The sequence below is a fragment of the Ursus arctos genome, unplaced genomic scaffold (assembly GCF_023065955.2).
Source record: "Ursus arctos isolate Adak ecotype North America unplaced genomic scaffold, UrsArc2.0 scaffold_7, whole genome shotgun sequence".
NCBI classification, from domain to species: domain Eukaryota; kingdom Metazoa; phylum Chordata; class Mammalia; order Carnivora; family Ursidae; genus Ursus; species Ursus arctos.
The window spans coordinates 17,409,036-17,423,776 of record NW_026623089.1 but is presented as its reverse complement, the minus strand read 5'-3'; the positions used below and the strand labels follow the sequence as shown (position 1 = coordinate 17,423,776).

The 14,741-nt window shown below is 40.1% G+C and overlaps 1 protein-coding gene across 8 annotated transcripts in view; it reads left to right on the top strand.

The window, feature by feature from the left end:
* VTI1A (vesicle transport through interaction with t-SNAREs 1A) overlaps window positions 1-14,741 on the top strand; it is a 358,703-nt gene that overhangs the window by 1,632 nt on the left and 342,330 nt on the right. For all 8 annotated transcript variants that reach the window (XM_026494125.4, XM_044382127.3, XM_057308551.1 and 5 more), the window contains exons 2-3: window positions 10,059-10,117; window positions 14,437-14,547. In XM_026494125.4, the coding sequence (XP_026349910.1) occupies window positions 10,059-10,117; window positions 14,437-14,547 (170 nt within the window). The remainder of the gene's footprint in view (window positions 1-10,058; window positions 10,118-14,436; window positions 14,548-14,741) is intronic.

Genomic DNA, 14,741 nt, shown 5'->3' with positions numbered 1-14,741 from the left:
CATTTTTTTTTGGTGTGTGAGACATTGTTTTAGGATTTATCTTTCTCTAAGTACAGATTGAATTTGAGTGGCTAGTTGCAGATAAGATTATTACTTTGGCTTAGATTTGTTAGGGAAATTGAACGATCGTCTGGACTTGGCCCTACCTGGCTCTGGAGTGTAGTGAGTACAAAAGAGGATGCTCACTAATGTGTGAACTGGTGGGCAACTTCCCATTTCCCACCTTGTTAGTCCTTGATGCCAGCAATAATTTCTGCAGGACCTAAGTTGTCATTCCTCTTTCCCTTTCCCTACTTCCCCAAACTTGTGTGTTTATAAATAATTTTCTTCCTCTATTTCTTTGTTTTTCTTTCCCCCTCCCCCACCTGTTTTCTATTAATAGGGACATTTGCTTGAAACCAGGATCTCTGAACTTACACCCCACTCGTCTGTGAAGTCCCAGTTAGTTCTGGTGAGGTGGATGATGTCTTAAAGAGGTTTATGAGCCCAAGTGAGGGAACAAGAGGACAGAACCAAGGTAGCATATACCACCGAGCTCTGCTGCCTCAGAGATTTTTGTGGAGAAAGTAGCTGCTGGCCTCATCACTTCATGATACATCACCTCGTCTCTTCTCTTCAGTTCAGCTTTTCTCCACTGCCCAAGACCATCTTGATTTTTGTTATCCTTGTTGCTGGAGACTACTTCCTTTGACTTGAATCCCAGAGTCTCAGAGTATCAGGACTTGTGATTTCAGTTGGATTTTTATTTATTTTTAATTGTAACAGTTTTAACAGAGAAGCATTTTCTGTTTGGGCTAATAGATTTTGTATTGGGAAGGTGTTTTATATAAAGTAACAAAGTCATTAATGGGCGCAAAGTTGTAAAAGCTGTTTCCAAGAAAACAGATTTTGTTACAGTTCACTTTTTTCTTGCCTTATGTTTTAATGTAACCATTCTTACCATATAGAAGGAAACCTTAGATTTAAGTGCCTTAAAAATAAAGCCTTGACTGGCCTTGCATAGAGTATAATGTAAGGCCCAACATAGCAGCTTCACCGGTATTGAAAGAAGACTGTGCAGCTGGCACTGGAAAAGTGCTTACTGAGCTGACTAATTGAATGATAGTAATTCTTAAAAATGTAGTAGTTTCCCTCCTTATAGTTACTTAGGCTTGCTCCCTTTATAATTTGTTTCTAATTGATAAATAGAAAAGGATGAAAAATAAATTCATGGAGTTAGGAATTTCAGATGTATATCTGTGAACTAACAAATTAATATGTATCACCATGAAAAACAGTATGATTAAAAGTAATTTTAATCTCTCTGGCCATCATTAGTGGTTGACCTAGAGGAGATGAACTATGATTTACTTGATTTGAGAAGCTTAAAATTGGAGCAAACTTTGCAGCCAGAGCAGTTCATTCCCCCAACTTATTAACTTATTTAAATTGAAGTAGAATGAATAGGATTGATTGCAATGATCTTCAGTCTCTGCTGTGCATGTACAAGGTATTAAAGCGTTACCTCCAGAGAGAATAGAAAAGATGGAGTATTTTAAAACTTCATTTTAAGGGAAGAAATTTGATGACTCTGTGACATGTTTTAACAACAAAAAGACTTTGCTCTTAGACTGAAGTGTTTGAATTTAACTAATTTTAGTACTTGGACTAATGAAATAGATCAGTCCCTTCTTAGGTAGTATTTTTATGACCCTGTATTTGAAATTTAATTTTAATGATTAGAGTTATGTGGTAAAATTGGGAAAATGGATGAGTGAAGACCATAACTAATACTAATTGTGAAGTTCTTTTTCCTTTGGTGAAGAATCCTAAGTGGGGGGATACTTTGCAGAGGTTCCATTACATCAGGCAGGCATCCTCAAGAATCTTAAATAAAATGTTCTCCTGCAATTATTTGCTTACTTCATTTACAGAGAGATAAATGGTCTTTTGTGAATCCTACCACTTTGTAAGATTCACAGACGGCATTGGATCTGTTTAGAATCTCTGCTCTGCTACTAACTAGATGTGCAATCTTGGACCAATTGCTTGGCCTCTCTAAGCCTGCTTCCTCCATCTTTAAGTTGGGGAGAGGAGGTGATTGCTTCAACCTTACAGTGTTGTAAAAAATCAAATGAGAGAGAACCTGGAACACACTAGCACAGTTTTCTTCCCAGAAAAGGTGCATGATAAATTAGCTGTTAGCAGTGTCATTGCTACTGCTGAAGGCAACAGCTGATAGGGTTAGTTAGGACCCAGCTTCTTAGACTTTATGATATTAATTGAACTCTTAAAGGAAACTTGGACCTCGATTCTTGCTTCATGTCCTGCCTAGACTAGAGTTAGGTGGATCTCTCTTGCTGATGCCTACATTTGAAAGGGTATGAGTGATCAGGGTTTTTTGGATATGAAATGAAATTGGGCTTGGAACTCAGGATATCAAGGAGGGAGGCGGGGAGAGAAGGGAAAGGGTGGGGCAGGAACAGTGTCCTTTCTAGAAGAAAATGCTCAAGTCTCTGTCGTTGGTTACGTCCATCCTTGGAGGCTTTTGAAGACCATCTAGGTTGTAATCGTAAATAGAAGAAGCTGTAAATGTTCTGTGATTCTCTCTTGGCTTTTGTGGTTGTAGTGGTTGTAGGTGGGAGAATTCAGAAAAGTCTGCTTTTATTTATGAATACTGTGGTTTGCTGAAAATGTGTGTGGCTTCGGAGCCGTAATGTCCACATGTTTCTACTGAGTGCGTGGAATGTGGCTACTGAGTGAAATGAGAATATTTTGGATGTATTGGGCTAAATATTATTAAAACTAAATATGTGCATATCTTAAAACTAATTTTACTTGTTCCTTTTTACTTTGTAAAGTATGGAGACTAGAAAATTTAAAATTACATGTGTGACTTGCATGTATTGCATTTCTGTTGTTCCAGAAAGAGTTGAAGAGATGGTCCCAGTCCTAATTCAGGAATTTACGTGCACAGTAAATTGGATTGGCATACTTTAATCCCATACCTACACTCTAATCCCAGAGTGGCCACTCTCCCTTCCACAAAATAGTTAAGCTGAGTAATGACTTCATTGATTTTTTAAAAATAATTATTAATTTCAGGTTTAGATTTATAGAAAATTGGCAAATACAGAGAAAGCCTGTATATCCCATGCCCAGTTTCCTCAGTTGTTAACATCATATTTTAATAGGATGTATTTGTTGTTGCAGCCAGTGAACCCATACTGATACATTATAATTAAATGAAGTCCATACTTTATTCAGACTTCCTTATGTTTTGTTTTATCTGTTTGTTTTTACCTAATGTCCTTTCACTATTCTAGGATCCAGTCCAGGATACTACAAAACATTTAGCAGTTAGGGCTCCTTATGTTCCTCTTAGCTGTGACAGTTTTCTCAGGCTTTTCTCTAGACTTCAGTTTAGAGGAGTACTGGTCAGATATTTTATAGAATATCCCTCAGTTGGGATTTGCCTGATACTTTTGTCATGATCAGACTGGAGTTCTAGGTTTGGCGGAAGAAGATCACAGAAATAAAGCACTATTTTTATCACATTACATCAAGAATATATTGTAACACAACTTATCACTACTGATGCTAACTAACTTTGATCACCTGTCTGAGGTAGTGTTTGTCGGGTTTCACCACTGTAAAGTTACTCTTTTGCTTCTTTTCCATACTCTTTGGAAGGCAATCCTATGCACAGCCCACACTTCAGGAGTGGGGAATCACATTCCACGTCCTTGAAGGCTTAGCATCTGTATAAATCATTTGGGATTCTCTACAGGAGAGATTCTGTCTATCTCCATTTACTTATTCAGTCCTTTAAATCCATGGGTTCATGGTATTTATTTTTTTCTTTGTATTGTATTCCATTACTGCTTTATTTTTTTGCTCAAATTGTTCCACCTTTGACCTTTGGAAGCCCTTTTAGCTGGCTTCTGTTTCCTTTTGATATACCCCTATCATTGCAGGTTTGTTTTTTGTTTTGTTTTGTTTTCCTTTTTGGCACTTTCTTACTTTCCAGTATTATAAAATACTCCAATATCATCTTGTGTTTTTCCTATACCAGTCCCAGAATCAGCCATTTCTATAAGGAGTCCTACTTCCATTCATTGAGAAGTGGTGTTAGAAACCAAGACCTAGGGGTACCTGGGTGGCTCAGTGGGATAAATGTCCAACTCTTGATTGCATCTCGGGTCATGATCTCAAGGTCATGAGATCGAGCCCCATGTAAGGCTCCATGCTAAGTGTGGAGACTGCTTGGGATTCTTTCCCTCTCCCTTTGACAACCTCCCATACTCTCTCTTTTTAAAAAAAAAAAAAAAAAACAAGATCTGGATACTAGGTACACTCATTACTACTGGGGTATTATTGCTTCTAGTCCTTCTGAGCTGACAGATAAGGAAGTACGTGTGTGTACAATAAATCATGTAGATATAAATATTTGTATGTGTAGCCATCTATTGTAAGCTAAGCATGAATTCATATTGCTATCTCCAACTCTAATCCATTATTACATGGATCATTCTAGAATGGCTTTGTTTCAGTATTGACCATTCCCTACCATGTTACATAGTGTAGCATTAGTAATTTATGCATTTTTAAGTTCTCTAATATAAAAAGTTCCTCTATTAGTGGTTTTACTCCACATTTCCCAGTACATAGTTTCTACTGCTATTTTATCTAAAAATAGCTACATGGCACAAAGACAGGTACCAGTCACTGAATTCGAGTTAGCTCTGACACTTAGACTATTTTGTGGGGGAGGGGTGTGCAAGTTCTTCTTTTATTTTTTTTAATTTCTTTTTTTAAAGATTTTTAATTTATTTATGTGACAGAGACAGCCAGCGAGAGAGGGACCACAGCAGGGGAGTGGGAGAGGAAGAAGCAGGCTCCCAGCGGAGGAGCCCCATGTGGGACTCGATCCTGGAATGCCAGGATCACGCCCTGAGCCGAAGGCAGACGCTTAACGAATGCACTACCCAGGCGTCCCAAGTTCTTCTTTTAATACTAACAATGCTATGTAGATTTGTGTGTATATCAGCACTAAGCACTTCTGTTAATATTGCGTGCGCAAGAAGAGATCATACTATGCAAAGACTTATGTGTATGCCACCATTCATCAAGCCTATATGCAAAAGAAAAAAAAGGTGATGAGATTTGTTTATATAGTATATTTTATGTAGTACCTCAGAGGTTAAGAGCTCAGTTCTGGACAGCAGACCTTGTTGGAATTCCAATTCTGCAATTTATTAGCTGTTTAACTTTGGAGAAATTATTTAATCACTCTGAGTTTATGTACTTGCTTGAGAATGGGATAATACTAGTGTCTCCAAAGGGCTGTTTCAAGAATCGACTCTGACAATGTTCAGCACGTAGCCCTGTGAAAATAATGGTAGCTGTTAGTTATGAAGTTCTGAGTTCTAGGAACGTACCATTTGTAAAGCGGATGCCATGTGGTGTGGAAAGGATGGAATTGTCTTGGGAATTACATAGGAATAGTGCTAGAAGGCTGCCAAAAACTATGTTGGTAGATTTTTTCAAGGTCATCTCATTCAGTCTTTCTTTCCTTCCTTTCTTCCTCATTCATGCTTTGCTCCTAAATCATCACCTATTCATTCTCTTAAAAATGTGAGGAACGCTGGAGAGGGCTAAATTCAGAGTTAGGACAGAGACAGGACAAGAGTGGTCCCTGCCTCCAAGGATCTGGAAGTGAAGGTGAGGGGAAGACTACAGAAAGCACTTTCTCATGACCATCAGAGCCACTGGAGCACAGCACAGAAGTCTAGGAATTCAGAGGAGATAAGATCTGTCCCAGGCAATCACCTCGAGGAGAGGTGGGATTTAGCAGACAAATACGAGAAAGGGTATATTAGGAGAGGTTGCAATAACTGGGTGCGGTGCGTATCTGTTGTTTTGGACTGCCCAGAATCCTCTATTCTATTTTCTGATAGCAGCACCTCAGTTTTCCACTGAGGAACTACCTAAACCCAGGCTCGGTGGAACTGACAGGCCACCATGCCCCATCCAGGTCAACAGGTAAACACGTTACCCAAGTGAGCGCATTCAGAGAATGTTTGCTTGAATTCAAATTTTGGGCAGAATGAACCAAAAAGAGAGCATGGTATTGCTGCTCAAGACTCTCCCTTTGCAGAGACTGTCAGTGAGTTTCTGCTCCCTTGGTACCCCAAGCCACCCTGGGAGCTGTCCTTTCTGAGATTGGGGGCTCATTTTTACCATTGACTCTACGAACCACTCCATTTTATTCTAATAAGATTCCTTCTCTAACAGCTATCTTTCTAATAAAGTCCCTTTTTTTTTGGCTGAGGTTAGCCAGAATCAATTCTGTTGTATTCAGCCAAAGAACCCTAAATAGTAGCTTAAACAAAAGGTTAGAGCAGGAAAAAAGAAGAGAGAGAGAGATGTTTGGGTAATAATCGTCTATCTGGTTAGCATGTAGCATATATATGGGAGAGCTAGTAGTTGGAAATAAAGTTGGAAAGGTTGTTTGGATCTGGAATGTGAAGGACCTTGACTGCTAGGCTTAAGTGATGCAATCAAAGCCACATTTTAGGAAGATTAAGTGGTGGAGAGGAGCACGTATGAAGGCAGGGAAAGCAGCGTGGTTGGTAGCATAGTTTCTTTTGTAAATGTTTACACTGTCCTACATTATTTATTCAATTAACCATCATTTTTCAAGAACTGATCATATGACAGGCTCAGTGCTATAAAGATCATTAAGACATAATTAAAGCCCCCAGCCTAGAAGATAAATCAGACCTGTGAGTGGGAGAGAAATTATTGGAATTAGGTAAGGGTTGTAGATGTTTTCTGTAAGAGAGAACAGCTAACTCTTTTGTAGGAAAAGCCTTTTGTAGGAAAAGCTTCAAAGAGGTGATAATTTCTGAAGCGGATTTGGTTTTTTTTTTTTTATTAAGATTTTATTTATTTATCTGGCAGAGAGAGAGACAGCCAGCGAGAGAGGGAACACAAGCAGGGGGAGTGGGAGAGGAAGAAGCAGGCTCCCAGCAGAGGAGCCTGATGTGGGGCTCGATCCCAGAACGCAGGGATCACGCCCTGAGCCAAAGGCAGACGCTCAACGACCGAGCCACCCAGGTGCCCCTCTGAAGCGAATTTTGAATAGCAGTTTGTCAGGCAGTCACAGTGGAGGTGGGCATAGGCATTGAGATTAAAGGTCTTGGGTCCTGGAAATATATCAGGATTAGAGATAAAGATTTGGGATCATAAATGTATAATATGACAGTTTAAAAATGAGAGTGGATGAAATTGTCCAGGGGCATAGATCATAGTCATAAGAGAAGAGAAGCAAGGACTGAACTCCCAGGAATGCCGACAAGTTAAAGGATAAATGGAGGAAAAGGATGCTGGCAGAGGACACTGAGACAGAAGTGAGTGTGTAGGAGGATCAGAAAATCAGAGCGTCGTGGAAACCAGAAGATGAAAAAGTGATAAGATGGGAGGAGCAGAATATCGGATGCCACGAGATTAAGTAAAAGTAGGACCAGAGGATGTCCATTTGTTTGGGCAAAGGAAAGGTCATCAGACTTAAGAGTCATTTCACTGGATTGGTGGGGTGAGAGTGAGATTACCGGAAGGAAATGGGGAGATGGGAAAGGGAAACATGACTGTGGATAGAGGAGAGAGAAATTAGTAGCAAAGGGGAATTTAGGACAAGGACGGCTTCTTCCTTTGTTTTGTTTTGTTGATGAGAAAAGCTGGTGCTTCTTAGTCCTGGAGGTCCGGTGCAGACTTTCTTAACAATTGACCACCTTAAAGAAAACAAGATGTTCCTTCTGAGATTCATAATCTCACCCCTGGTCCAAGATGGGCTGTTTTATTTCATATTCTGCTCTGGCATAAAAATCGTGTGCTTCTCTGGTAACTTGCGGAGGTGTTGGACAGATTGACCTGTGCCAGGAGCAAATAAATTCGGGGTCATATACTAAATTTTTAATCTGGCCATATGTAGGCTTAACTTCTTCAAAGAGGGAAAATCAATCAAATAAATCAAATTTTAATTTCAAATGTGCATTTTTCTTACTTGGAGTATATATTAAAACACCTTATGTGACAGCTACCCCCTTAGTTTGGAGGGATCAAAGGGAAGGGGTTGGGGTTGGCAAAACTTAATTATGGTTCTAGCAAAACAATAACTTCTACTAAAGATTCCCCACTTGGTGTTGACTATCCTTCTGAAGAGTTAGTCAGCTACTAAATGTTGTACCCATTTCAAGCTTCATGACTTCCCTAGTTTGTTGTATTAGCTGGTCATCGTTAGGTTCACAGAAGCCTAACTTTAAAGATTTATTTATTTATTTATTTATTTATTTATTTATTTGAGAGAGAGAGAACGTCTGCAGTGGGGAGGGGCAGAGGAAGAGGGAGAGAGAGTCTTAAGCAGACTCCACGCTGAGCACAGAATGTGATGCAGGGCTTGATTTCAAGACCCTGAGATCATGACCTGAGCAGAAATTAAGAGTCAGATACTTAACTGACTGTGCCATCCAGGTGCCCCGAAACCTAACTTTAAATAAAGAAATCTGTCAGTTCAAGAAAACAAATCATGATAAACTCAAGCAAAACCTGTTTCAGAGTTATCTGGAACCAGAAACTAACTAAATCTACCTACCTCCTTGCTTGCCTATCTACCTACCTACCCACCTATTACATACCTATCCCTCAGCTTTGTTTCTTTTTCAACATAGACTTCATTCTTAACCACTGCAAAGTGGCTGTCCTTGTAGCTAGAACAATGGATGCCAACAGCTTCTAGACTCACGTCATCATAACTCTACCAAGAGACGGGAAAAGACTTTGCTGTTGCTCGAGGACTTGGATTGGTCTGCTTCAGTTATATGCCGACTCCGCTTCCACCAGCCAGACCAATGTGGCAAGAGGGATTGAACTACTGGGATTGGTCCAGCTAGGGGCAGAAGCCCATGCTTTGCTAGGTCACTGTGACCAAAGGGGCAGGGTCATAGAAGGAGATAACATTTCCTATCAACCTGTTTGGTGAAGAGTAGAGCCTCAAAAGAGTGAGGTTATTGCCTGAGAAAAGAAGGATGCTAGACACAAAACTGTAAATGTTCAATAAATTTGCTTAGCACAAAACTTGGGTGTAGTCTCTGAATAAATGGACTAATTGTTTTGGAATGGGGGTGAGAAGTTTTCTGAAGCTACCTGCTAGGACATGTCTCTCCCAGGAAAGGGAGCTATAGTTGCGCGATAACTTAATGGTGGTAGAGTTTGAATAAGCTGCATACAGAGACTTAGCACTTCACAATTTTAAAAGTAATTTTACTTCCATCAGCTTTGTGAGCTAAAAAGAATTAGCTATTTTAAATTTGTATTTTAGAGAGTACCAACTGAGTCTCAGAAAAAACTCTTTCTTACCCAGGATCCCACAACCAGCAAAGTAGGTGGTGACTTTGGGTTTAAAATCAGTAGTCCTGACTTCAAATATTTCTTTCATTACACCCAATTCTTAATGAAATTGCAGTCTTTTAAAGGATTGTAAGATCATGCCCAGTTTCAGGAATTGTTTTGGTATGTGACTTTTTTTCCCCCAAATTTTTATTTAAATTCCAGTTAGTTTCATGTGTAGAATTTAGTGATTCATCACTTACCTACAGCACCCAATGCTCATCTCTACAAGTGCTCCTTAACCCATCACCCATTTACCCCATGTGACTTTTATATTGTATTCATGTCAGTTATTCCCAGTTTATTAAAGTCACGACTCTGAAGACTCCTCGAAATCTGCTCTTGTTGACACAGTTTCTTCTAAAGAACGAGCTCATTTTTGTTTTCTTTTAGAAATGTTATAGCATCTTTTCAGAATTAGATACTGCATGGGATTATATATTTCTACATAGCCTGGGCTCAGTGGCCTAAAATGGTTCCTAACCCACTAAAGAATGATCCAGTCATTTGCCTGATGTGGTAATTCTCTACTCTCACCAGAAAAGAAAAGGCATATAAAAATAGTAGTTTTCATATATTACATTTGCTTGTATTCTTAGCAATTCCTTGGTATTTATTGTTTGTTTCAGATGAGAAGAAGCAGATGGTTGCAAATGTGGAGAAACAGCTCGAAGAAGCAAAAGAACTGGTAGGTACAGATGTGGTCATATGTTTTAACATACAACCAGAGCTTTTCTGCTGATACCTTCCTCTAGCCTGTTTTATACTATGTAGAAACATGAAACATTTCTGATTAGCATTTGATAATTCGGACTTGATCAGTTTTTAAATTGAAGAGAATTTAATAGTTTCTTGGGATTTTATTTTTCTTAATAAAGGTAATTCATTAAAAGTCCACCTTTAATTTTTATTCCTTCATAATACTTTTCATAATAGCTAGAAATAGCTCATGCTTGTTAAAGGTATACTGAGTACCAGACCCTGGGTTAAGCATACTACTTGCTTTATAATATTTAATTTTCACACAAGTCCTGTGAGATAAATGCTATTCATCAAGAAGTGTTAAGGACCTGAGATGTTCCCTGACTTGCTTTGTAACAGGTGAGCTTGCCACAGTTTCATGGTTGCTGGCGGAAAACAGGAGATTCCTAGGTCAGAGACAAAAGTATTTTATTACAGTGAAGGGTGCTGTCAGAGTTTCAGCACGCTGCCTCAGGTCCCTGAGCCCCAGCTCCCACAGGGTGATGCAGGTTTGCCTGGAAGAAAGCCTACACATAGCAGAATACTTTACAGGGAGAGAACCTGGAGGCTGGGAAATGCCCTGTTTTGTAGCAGCCTGTGAGTGAGTCTGCTGTTTGTCCCAGAGGGACAGAGTATTTCCTCCCCCAGGGCTGCTCCCTGTAAATACAACCCTGAGAAATGGCTTGAGAAAGGAGCGGTCAGGGCCTCGCATTCTTGGCATGCCCAGGAAGACATGTGGGAGCGTGAGAGACACACGGAGGAGTGATTCTCAATACCGTTCTTGCCCCCATTTTGTGGATGGGGAAACTGAGGCCTAGAAAAATTAAGTAATTTTAAGGTGCCATACCCAGCAAGTGGTGGAATATGGGCTTATATTTAAATATGCTAAACCCAGAGTTTTAGCTCATCTACTACTTTTTCAAATAAAGAAACTTGCAAATCAAGGAACAGAAAGTATTCAAAGGTACTGTGTCCCAGTTTTTGGTTTTAAAGCCAAGTATCACAAGTATGACTCTACTTGTTACTGCATTGTGGTCCCAAATGAGTGTGTTGCTTTCCTAAATACTGAGGGGTGCTACTTGGGGTTCCTTCAGTACGTATGTACTTAGTGATATACTTAGAATAGTTTTCCGAGTGTGTTTCTGGTAACCGCTGTTAGCAGTTAAAGTACGTTTGGGAAACTAGCTAGCTTAAAGAGAATTGGAGGTTGGCATCTTTTTCAGTTGTTTTTCAAAGAATCTTCTTGGACCCGTAAGGAGACTAAGAGGCATCGTGAATCTCTAAGAAGGGACTGTAGGAGGCAGCTAAAGCATGGAGCGTTTCCAAGCTTATTCGACTGACTGATTGACTTTTGTCGAGAGGGCCATACACAAGGGGCGACCGTTTTCGGGGCTCTGCAGAAATGGGTGGCTGTCGTTCCCTGCGACACAGCAGACCTTTGCCCTATGACTTGGAGGGCTGCGGTAGCGAGCTCACTGCACTGCTCTGTCTCGTCTGGCTCTTTTCTAGCCGTCAGAATGTCGGGTGCTCTCTATGCCTGGGAAGATCCACTTCTCATCCCTGCTGTGCTGTCGCCGCAGCAGCTTTGCCTCCAGCTCCCCAGCTTCGAGTGTTCACCTCTCTCTGACAGGTTCTCCCTTTTTGCAAATGCTTTTCTCCTTACTTCCTTCTCTTTTTATAGTCAGCTATTTCTCTCCTGCTCTCCGGCCTTCATGTAAAAAGACTGACTTCTGCATACCGTAGCTGCCAGCCAGGACACCCGTTCCTTCTGGCCGGCAAGCTTCCCGTCGGTAGCACAGGGCAGCTGCTCAGTCGTTGGGTCTTGACCTGACCGCTTGTATGGTTGTTGAGTTCCCAGGAGCAGTTCTTTTGCCTCAAAATCTGCGTTTTGGTTTGTTGAGCCATCAAGGTACTCAGTGATGTTAGAAAGCTGGTTTCCTAATAACCAAGTACTTACTGTACCAGGAAGTGTAAAATATAGTCATCCCCTATGGACCTTGTAGTCATCCTCAGTGGTGACCAACCCCAAGAGTTCTAAGATACGTATTCTATTTGTTTGAAATGATCAGACAGCTGATTTACTTAATTCCAATGACATCCTTGTTAAGGACACTGTTCATTGTATTACATCCTCTCCTTTGGATGAGGACCCTGGAGAAAAACTTCTTTTTTATTTCACTTATTAGGATTACTTGTGTTTCTGCTGAACAACTGGTTTGTATTAAGCTCTTAGATGCTGCTTGTCTTGTGATTACTGTGTCCCCCACGTTATGTTGGCCGTCTGAATGTTGGGACAACACAAAACAAGTTCATGTTAACTTATTTATGGTTTCATTGGAACTGCTTATCGTGTGTTTCCTTTTTTCTTACTTACCCACTTTTTTTTTTCTTACCTACTTTTAATTTCGTTTCCAGGGTCTTTATAAAATGCCTTAAACAGACGTATAGTTAACTCTTGGATTTTCACCGATGTGTACTTAGGCAGTTACTTGAATGATCCTGCTCACTCGGTTAGAGCTAGGTACTTAATGATGATTTCAGAGAAGTGGGTTTTTGTAATTTTTTAAAAAGATTTTTACTTATTTATTTATTTATTTATTCATAGAGCGAGCACAAGCAGGGGGAGGGGCAAAGGGAGAGGGAGAAGCAGACTCCCTGCTGAGTAGGGGGCCCGACTCAGGGCTCGATCCCAGGACCCTGGGATCCTGACCTGAGCCAAAGGCAGACACCCAACCAACTGAGCTACCCCGGTGCCCCCAGAGAGGTATTTTAAAAATTGCCTTGCTGAGTAACTGTTTAATTTATTGGTGTTTCACATTTATTTTGAGACACGGCAATAATTTAAATGGTCACTGCTTAAATCAAGGCTAACTAAAAGTATCTCTCTCTCTCTCTTAATAAAAATTAAGGCCTGTGAATTGAAACATGATTTTCTGGTTTATCTGAAAAGACTGGTTATTCAGTCTCTAACACTGGACAAGTAAGAGTTTTATTAGTGATAAGCTTATAGTAGTTGTGGAAATAACTCATTAAGATGTTTGAAAACGTAAGATATAGAGCAGCATTTTTGGATGTGAGTTTATTTGACATGGCCTGAACCAATTTGCAGTTGTTGATGGTTTTCATTTTTTTAATGCCAAGTATAAGTAAGCTACCTCTGATACCTCCTGTCTATACTTGCTGTATTTCTTCTGCATCGTCAGTAATCATCTCTACTATTATTAACATTAATCTAGCGATTACCGATAGAGACACTGTTGTAAGCACATTACAGGAATTACACCATATAATCTTTACAGCTGTCCTACAAAAGACATACTATTTTTAGAAATGAGAAAAGTAGGGCCCAGAGGAGTTAATAAACCCATCCGAGGCTGCACAACTAGTAAATAGTGGAGCCTATGATGTGCACACAGGCGTCTGACTCGAAAGCCTGTGTTCTTAACCGTCACAGTATTTCTGTATTGGCTCTCATTAAATGCGCATGTGTTGTATCCAAAGTGTTATTAATGCCAGATTCTTGAAAAGTATGCGGCTGTGATTTCGTTGAGCTTTGTGTAATTTAGTAGATTACTGTATCCCCTTAACGCCGCATCAACATGGTTATGAAGCAGAAGGAGTGAGGCTGGAGGTTCAGATCACATACTGGTGATTTTCCTAATCAGAAAAGAGTTTCCAGAAGATTTTTCACCAAACGACTAAGGCTGGGCTGACATTTTATAGATTTAGGGTAGAAATAATGGTTTGTTTTACATTTCCATAGTCCTGGTTGGTTTGGGGCAGAAGACCAAACCAGCTGAGGCTGGATTGAATGATAGGACACACCAAAGGTATTAAAATTGTTATTATTGAGGATGTTTGGATTAATGCATATATTTTTAAAAACATTTTTTATAATAATATTTTTTATTATATTATGTTAGTCACCATACAGTACATCCCTAGTTTTTGATGTAAAGTTCCATGATTCATTACTTGTGTATAACACCCAGTGCACCATGCAATACGTGCCCTCCTTAATACCCATCGCTTTGGCACTCTGCATGTCGCTAGCAAGCACTCAGGGACTATTTATTTGTTGCCACAAAACTAAACTTAAGCCCAAAAGTAGTCCCGGTGTTACTTGATCATGGACAGACAGCTCCCTCGGCCTGGCTCCTCAGGTGTAAAATGAGAAATTGGGATTAAATCCTTTCAGCTCTAAATGTCTGGCCAAATAAAGTATAAGCATATGGTTTAAGTCACGTTTTCCTCTCACCCTGCCAGCTTGAACAGATGGATCTGGAAGTCCGAGAGATACCGCCCCAAAGTCGAGGAATGTACAGCAACAGGATGAGAAGCTACAAGCAAGAAATGGGCAAACTTGAAACAGATTTTGTGAGTTGGATTCCCCCCTCTGTCCTATTTACCAATCTTTAAACTGCATTTTCACCCGTGCTTTCTGTCGTTTCCTCCACATGCCTCATTTAGGCTGATGTGCGTAGTCTCCCGGGGCGGGTACCAGAGACAGCACAGCTTTCATTGTCTATGGCTTGGGGTCTAAAAATATTTAAAGAGCTAGCTAATGATGG